The sequence below is a fragment of the Salvelinus sp. IW2-2015 genome, linkage group LG7 (genome assembly GCF_002910315.2).
Source record: "Salvelinus sp. IW2-2015 linkage group LG7, ASM291031v2, whole genome shotgun sequence".
Classification (NCBI taxonomy): Eukaryota; Metazoa; Chordata; class Actinopteri; order Salmoniformes; family Salmonidae; genus Salvelinus; species Salvelinus sp. IW2-2015.
The window spans coordinates 2451986-2460312 of NC_036847.1; the positions used below are offsets into that span (position 1 = coordinate 2451986).

An 8327-nucleotide genomic window follows, 5' to 3' on the forward strand; every position below is an offset into this window, starting at 1 on the left:
CTGTCTTAGGCGTCTCACAGTACGGACATTGCAATTTATTGCCCTGGCCACATCTGCAGTCCTCATGCCTCCTTGCAGCATGCCTAAGACACATTCACACAGATGAGCAGGGACCCTGGGCATATTTCTTTTGGTGTTTTTCAGAGTCAGTAGAAAGGCCTCTTTAGTGTCCTAAGTTTTCATAACTGTGACCTTAATTGCCTACCGTCTGTAAGCTGTTAGTGTCTTAACGACCGTTCCACAGGTGCATGTTCATTGATTGTTTATGGTTCATTGAACAAGCATGGGAAACAGTGTTTAAACCTTTTACAATGAAGATCTGTGAAGTTATTTGGATTTTTACAAATTATCTTTGAAAGACAGGGTCCTGATTTTATTCATGTTTAGCCAATATAGGCCTACTAAAATGTAAATCTCATTTACAGTACTTGCGATTATTGTGGGTCTACTTTCATGTTGGTAAAATAATTAAGTTAAATACAACCAATACTTTAGTTTGAGTTGTTATAGATTGAGAAGGCCAGCATGCAACAGGTTCCGGGTGGCGAGAAGACATTGTGGACAGTTGTGACAGATTGTACTCTGCAGCGCATGATTCGCCCATAAATCAAAAGCCRCAAAAGCTATATTCAAATTMAATAACCTGCCATGGAAGAAAACYGATGCCTCTTCGCCGCCAATGACTGCCTCTTCGCTAACTTCTTGCTCTTCCTAATTTGACGCTCTTCCCATGATGACAGCACACCCGGCCGAACACCCCGGCCCCACTGTAGTGGTGCACTAATGGCTATTAATAAGTCACGTCACTGACTGAGGTCTAAACTATGCAAGAATGTGTACCTACACTGTAATTACACTGTAGCCTACCTACCTATGTAACTTATATATGTGTTATATGGCACCCACATAAGTATAATATTGAGTCTCTTGGATCACTCAAAAATAGTCTGTTCATTGATTGGTTGTTTTATTGACGGCAAACCTCTCCTCCTAACTTGGTGACTGACTCTTTTGGTTAGATTCTATTGGTTAAACTCCCTTACAATCGTATTCCTAACTGATGATAATGCAAGGTTCTGCCACATCTTTGTTCATTGATTGGAAACGTTTAAGAACATAGAATTTATTACATGATTAATTGTCAATCCATCCGCGGTGGGACTTGCGTGGGCTATAGGAAAATAAAAAAAGTATCATAAAATTCCAATAGTACAGAATAACATGTAAGAGTTATTTATACCATGAGGTACCATCCCATATTGTACACAGCAGGATTGGGAAATGTAGGCCTACACATGCTATCCCTTGATCCACCAAAGCAAAAGCATCAAACCTAAAAATGCTGAATAKTGTACAACATGATTCTTTCCAGAATCATAATTACTAGAGTTTCATGGCTCAGAGATACAGGACATTCCATTTRAGAACTGAAATATTTACTGTGCACATGTTTATTACTATTGTACATTTCCAGGAGGAACACTGTGAAATCAGGCAGCAACATAATAAGTGATTCCTATGGAATAAAGACTGTTCTCCRCTGTAAGCACAACTTTCCGCTTCGGGCAGTGTCCAGAGGGATAGGGTCTGCGTTTAAGGCACATGTCTGATGCACCCTAGAAATGCTGCCTTGTCACTGAATGGTCTACTGCAGGTCAATGTCAAATGACTAATAAATGGTCATGTGGTCATTTAGTCCGGCGATATTCATTGGTGCCTGGTTAATAATGGCATAGGCTTGGTAACAATTCAGGTGGTCCTCTTTACTTTTGGATATAGTTTCCAGCTGGTTGATGTTCAGTTTATCCATGACCCTGTGGTCTATGTTCAGTCACTTCCTGGTTGTGACCTCACACGGATATGACCCGTACGGGGCGCTCCTTGACATAGAGGGGSTGTCGACACATCCTGTAGGGCTTCTCCAGAAGTGGAGATACACTGCCCTCCTGTCCTCCATACTGCCTGACCAGGCCTGAGCCTGGGGGTACCACTTGGTTCTGAACCAGGCCCGTGGTCTGAGGTGGACCTGGATACTGGGTTGGGAMAGGGTTTTGAAGTAGACCTGGATTGTGTGGCAGACCTGGGTTGTGGTAGAGGCCTGAGTTGTGTGGGAGGATGGGCTGGTTGTAGCCTCTGCAGGGAAGAGGAGCTGAGTTGAGGGCTGGGCCAGTGGTGGCCTGGACTGGACCAGTCAGAGCATAGGGGTACTGATGATACCTGTAGAGAGGACAGACACAGAGACATTGAGCTTTGCAAGGCAGACACGCATGAACATGCATGCACGCAGGCACACACACACACACACACAGTCCTAACCAGCTGGGTCTCTTATTGTCACACATTGAAGGGTCATTGTTGACCCATGGTGGAAGTGCCTTCTCCTGGGTGTTGTTATTGTTGTTCCTGCCATTGTGGCCATAGCGAGAGGCCCTGTTCTCTTCCAGTTCCACTTGCTCCAGCTGGTGCCACAGACGCGTCTCCCTGGCAACGCAAAAAAAGTTTTTACAGTAGTAGGYTCTTKATTTGTTCACTCTTTTGTTGCTGAGAATTTTCCTGAACAGCAGGAAATCCAAACGTGTAGTYTATTTGAGGTTTAAAAAGGCTTCTAAAGTTTATCATTTCCACTTTGAAATTTCAGACTTGATTTGCCCTAATGAAAAATGTATCAACCCATACAAAAATGTTCATTAATGATAATTCACATAATAATTCKCATTTCCTGTTGCTGCAAGATTATTTTCCTGCTATAGCAAACTGGCTTAAATTAAGATCCTACATCTGTATAGTCCCATGTAYCTTACTTGGTAAAGGATGATGCTTGCAATGCCAGGGTTGTGTGTTTTATTCCCATGGGGGACTATTATGAAAATGTATGCAGTCATTACTGTAAATCTGAAAATGTATACAKTCACTAAYTTGCTCTGGATAAGAGCATCTGCTAAAATGTAAATGTTGTACTGTCAATAGCTACTGTACATCTCAATATTGTTATCAATCCCCTTTACCACATAGTATAATTTACGGCTCTCCATCTTTCGCTTTTTCTCACCTCTTCCTGTCTTCTCTTTTCCTTTCTCTCCCCCCTTTCTTCCGTTCATCTCTCCTTCTCATGTGTCCTGTCTCATCTTTTGGTCTCCTCTCCTCCTTCTCCCTTTTCACTAGTCACCGCTCCTCCTCTCCTACCTCTCTCCTCATCTACTATCTCCTCTCACCCATCCAGTCTATCTCTCCTTCTCACCTCTCCTTCCATCCTACTTCCATCTCTCCCTCCGGCCTCTTCCTGTCTCCTCCATCACTCCTCTCACCTCTCCTCCCATTCTCCCTCCATCACTCCTCTCACCCTTCTTCCTCTCCTCCTCTGCTCTTCTCTCGCTCTCTCTCCTCACCTCCTCTCCTCCCTCCATCTCTCCTCTCACCTCTCCTCCTTCTTCTTCTCCTCCTCRGTGACACAGTCGAGCAGACAGCAGGTGATGAAGGCAATGGACATGAGGAGGATGATGGCACAGCTGATGATGGATGCCACCACTGCCACACGGAACCCAAAGTCTTCCGACGGGGACACCGCTGGGAGAAAAGATAAAACATCTATCAATTAATTTATGAGATCTGTCTACAGATAACGAACAAGATATATAAAATCAAATCACTCCAGAAAGTGATGGAAATATAATATATTTGAATGCCTTTTTAAGTGTATTGCATCCATTTATAATAGACATCAATAAGTACCTTGGTACCATGGTACCTAAAGTATGACATTGACATCTACATGACACTGCCCATGGTCAGAGAGCACATAAAACTATCTCCAATATATTCCTCTATATTCCTCTTTTTCAGAATAATTAAGAGGCTGACAGGCAGGGAGTTTGCAATCCATGCACTTTTTCCACTCAATGCATTCTGAAGATTTAATATACTCCTACACATGCATGCACGCACACACACACACACACACACATACAAGCACGCACACACACACGTACACTTTCCTAAGAGGACTACTTTCATTTTCACAATGAAGCCGAGTCTGACTCATCCATAATGTATGACTGAAGTGACGGCTGTCTTCACATGCTCTCAGCCATTGATTGGCCAGATGAGCTGACTCCCTAGAGTCAGACGGAGAAGGGTGAGAGAGTGACAAACCTAACAGTCTCTCATTTGGACTTCGGTTCATCATTGAATACAAATATGCTTTACATAAGTGGCTTATAAATATGAAAAGGACGTCTATGAATATTTCAAGAGCAAACATAACCGGCACTGTACTATTGCGGAGTGCTTTGATTGCTGGCTGGTATGTAATTTTCTATGACAACATGTCCTATAGGAGTAGACTGGTGTCCTCAGACCAACTCTGCCATATACTAACATACTGTAACTATGAACATCCACACCTACAAGTAAAGACCAGTGGTACATAAGTGTGTGAGTATCCTCTCAGCATTAGATGGGTCATTCCACTAATTCGGTGCCTTTTGAGAAGWGTCACTTTTAAATGTTTTTCAAAGCGCAGATGTTCAACTTAATAAAAAACAGGTTTTCCCATCTCAAGATGTTAAATAAAAAATATATAATATAGTAAGTGCCWATTAAGTACCAAATATAGTAACAGAGTTGACTGTAACAGAGTTGACTGTAACAGGGTTGACGATTTCTTCTTAAATCAGCCATTAATCCCCTTGTGACAGGAGGAWTGAAAGCTTGTTCTGTGCAATAGGGAGTGGCAATTGAATGCAAGATTCACACCAAAAATACATTTGTTAAAATATTCCTATCCTGTCTATCTATGGGTAACGGGGTTGACGTGTTATGCTCGACCCACTTAGTCTTCTATCACAAAACACCAGAAAAAGGCCAAAAAGAGTAGAACCAGCTCACTTGATTTTACTCTATGATTTGACTATTAGATGTTCATTGTTTGTTTAGATTAATTTGGGGATTAAGTGGGATAAAATCTTTCTACAAGTGACACAGGTGTGAAGGAGGGACATGTCAAAAATCTGAATTTTGGAACTTCACTTTAGCAAGCCTTCATTCATATGAAATGACACTTCATTTCATATAACAGGCTTTTAAAATGCTATATTTGTCCACAATTTCTACATAAAATATSAAAGGGTTGCAAAAAGGCACTATTTGCGTGGAACGACACAGATACATACGTTTACACCATGGAGAGCCTCCTGACCACTGGGTGCTGTTGCTGCCCCAAACACAGGACACCTCATTGCCCCCCACCAGACGGTGTCTGYATGGGCACTGCAGGGTGATCACCGTGCCCACATTGGTGCCATTCCCCTGAATGATCTTCTGGGTGCCCAGGGCGGGCTGGGGCATGGGCGTGCACTGGCCTGGAGGGGGTGATGGGAGATGGTAACTATGGTACATACAGCCATATGTGAGCAGAACAGATAACTCAAACTAGAACAGCCACAATAGAACTTTCAGAGAAGAGAGCACCACATGGAACCTTCACAATGGAATGCTGCAGCACAGAACACTACATTACAGAACACTCTGCATCGAAGCCCGTTGGGGGCTGCTCAGTATTGCGTGACAAAAAACACCCACCACATCTGCAGCCCTACGCTTTGCTGCATCTAATGCTGATGGTATCAAAGCAGGAAACATGATAAATCATTAAATAAAAGGCCTGCTAGCTTGGCAGAAACTCAGGTCTCATTTGTGGCCATGTTAAACAGCTGGTTTTCAGACTCAGCACGGTGCTGCAGGAAAATGGACTCCCGCTGTGAGCTCTGGTTTTCATACTGAACTATGACCCTTAACAGAATGACACTGCTCTAATGCAAATATACAGGAGTGTATTTCGGAAGGAATCAAAGTAAGCCACAGCTTGTGGATAAACAAAGCAGCTTTGTCACATCCTGTGAAGCGTGTTCAGTCAATTGTTTCTACACTAGCTGTGCTACTGTAATTGGTTAATATAACAAAAAACACATTCACATCTTATCACCTCAAGAGTATAACGGAAATGTAATTAAATTCAAATGTAATTAATCTCTCATTCMCTCTCGCTATAATTCAAAGGAATACTCTCACGAGTCTCAGAAGTTTGGGAATTTGCGAACACTATTTTCAAATGACATTTGAGGGAAATTGTCTGTGAAATCATGTAGCCTAGGCCTATTACGATTGTTTAGAAATTGTTGCAGTGTTTTCTTGCCACCACAAGAGGTCCTACATGTTCAAGAAATGACTTCCTGAACTCAACAGTATCTGAAAGAGGATCCAAGTTATTTTAATTCAGAGGTTTGAAATAGTGTTCGTAAATTCCAAGACTTCTGAGACTCATGAGAGTATTCCTTTGAATTATAGCGAGAGAGAGACAGAGAGAGTCAGCAAGCAAGAGAGTTATGTTGCTGACTGACTATTGGGTGGTAGGCTAATTCATAACCCATCATTTCTGCAGGGCAGGCAGACAGCGGTCTCCAGCAGTCTGTGACTCATAGATTTCTGATCAATGATATCAGTTCTCTCTGTCAGTTGGGCTGGGCTGGCAGGGTGAGTTACATTGCTGAGTAGGCCTTTCAAGGCCATGATGAAACCTCGCCAGCCTGAACAGATCCACAGAAAACACCATATTTATGCAACGTTTTTTTAGTACACAATAGACAATTTTATGTAACTTGTGAGTGTGTGTGAGAGAGAGAGAGAGAGAGAGAGAGAGAGAGAGAGAGAGAGAGAGAGAGAGAGAGCGTGTGCGTATGTGTGTGTTTAAAGGTGTAGCTGTACATCCTAGCTCAGTACAACCGCAGTGTTAGTTGGTGTGAAACTAAGAAACAGTGCATTCGGAAAGCCACCTGCAGCTTCTCAGACCATGTGATCTATAGGAACACACTCTCACTTCGCCCTCTCCATTCTTTTGTCCTTATTTACAATGCAGGCTCAGAATAGACAAGAGGCTGGCTACTCTGTTATTCCATTAAAGCCATAGCTTATAAAACGTTAAGACCTTTTATTCCATGTATGTTTTGCTGTCATGTGATAGTTTGCAAACATATTATGCGTAGCTTGCAGAAAGTAGGCCTAATGTTGTTTTCCTGCAATGTAATTCATTGAGTACAGATACATCATATAAATGAAGTGCTATTTGTGTGTCATGGAATGCATTTTCTCCCCAAAATGAGGCTACATGTTGGTAGGCCCTACTCTGTGATGGTATACACACACAGTTTACAGCTATATTTAACAAAGCCATTAAACAACATCATAATGCCTCCAATAAAACAGGCACGGTTCTAATGACATGACATCTATGACCACATTGGATACATCCTGAAGCTCGCTTACCTGTATAATTACGGCCACGGTTGCCGTTTTTGGTTGAATAAATAGTTCTGGAAACATCAACCACCGAAGCTGTAACCGTTGACATGTCGGCACGTAATCTACCCAACGGTCGACAACTCCTCCAGGACGCGCGTAAAAAACGACAAGGAGACCCACAAGAGTATGCTACGGTAGCCTACAGCTGGAMAATTATGGTCACTGTGCTGGATTGTGTTCGCAGCTGTCTCAGTGCCTGTGCGTGCTCACGCGTTTGCTTTTTTCTGTCTCTTACTCCCGAGCACACGGACCCAACAGCAACCCATCAGTGTGTGTGTAGGTGTGTTGGTGTATCGGCTCYGCATGTCGCGCTGCGCTCTGGGAACGCACTGACTGTCCCGAGCAAAATCCGTCCTTCTTTGTCTGCGAGATTCTGCTAAACTAATCGGTGTGTAGGCTGTCAAAATATCACTTGGTTAACTTGATGTCACGGTAATAGGCCTGTTGTCAGGGCCACCCGAAGGTTGGCKGAATAGAATTAGGAATTAAAATAGGCCTACATTTAGTAATGTAATATGATCGCTATGGTGGGCAGTGAGTTCCTTCTTTCAGTTCACAATACAGTAGTAAACTGTGTGTTTGTGGGCTAGAGGTGATTCTGTCACATTGCCCCGCCTTTGATGATCTGTTTGTGCACACATTATACTTTACGATAATGGTACTGTATGCTGTCATTCATAGCACTAAGCATAGCTAACCAGTCTTTTGATATACTATAAGCTATTTGGAAGTAGTCACATTTTATATTTCTTATAACATGCTATTTATAAGACTCGGATATCAAATCAAATCAAATGTATTTATATAGCCCTATGTACATCAGCTGATTTCTCAAAGTGCTGTACAGATATCCGGAATGTGCTTATTTTTGAATGATGTAATGCATCAAAGGATATGATGGAGACTTTGATAGTGTCCACCACTGCACACGTCAATCTGACATCACATGACAGGGTCTGGCTGGCTTACATCCT

The 8327-nt window shown here is 42.6% G+C and overlaps 1 protein-coding gene across 4 annotated transcripts; it reads right to left on the minus strand.

Annotated features, from left to right (window-relative positions):
• Positions 1 to 1107: 1107 nt before the first annotated feature.
• LOC111966195 (sushi domain-containing protein 3) lies at positions 1108 to 7899 on the minus strand. 4 transcript variants are annotated; one of them, XM_023990644.1, is made up of 5 exons: positions 7318 to 7899; positions 5169 to 5357; positions 3417 to 3564; positions 2317 to 2481; positions 1108 to 2217 (listed from the first exon to the last, which is right to left on the minus strand). In XM_023990644.1, the coding sequence occupies exons 1-5, from the start codon at positions 7400 to 7402 to the stop codon at positions 1851 to 1853; spliced, it is 954 nt and encodes a 317-aa protein (XP_023846412.1). In that variant the 5' UTR covers positions 7403 to 7899; the 3' UTR covers positions 1108 to 1850. The 4 variants fall into 4 exon arrangements, with proteins under 4 accessions (XP_023846412.1, XP_023846415.1, XP_023846411.1 ...); XM_023990647.1 differs by lacking the exon at positions 2317 to 2481; XM_023990643.1 differs by having other exon boundaries at positions 1108 to 2481.
• Positions 7900 to 8327: the final 428 nt, after the last annotated feature.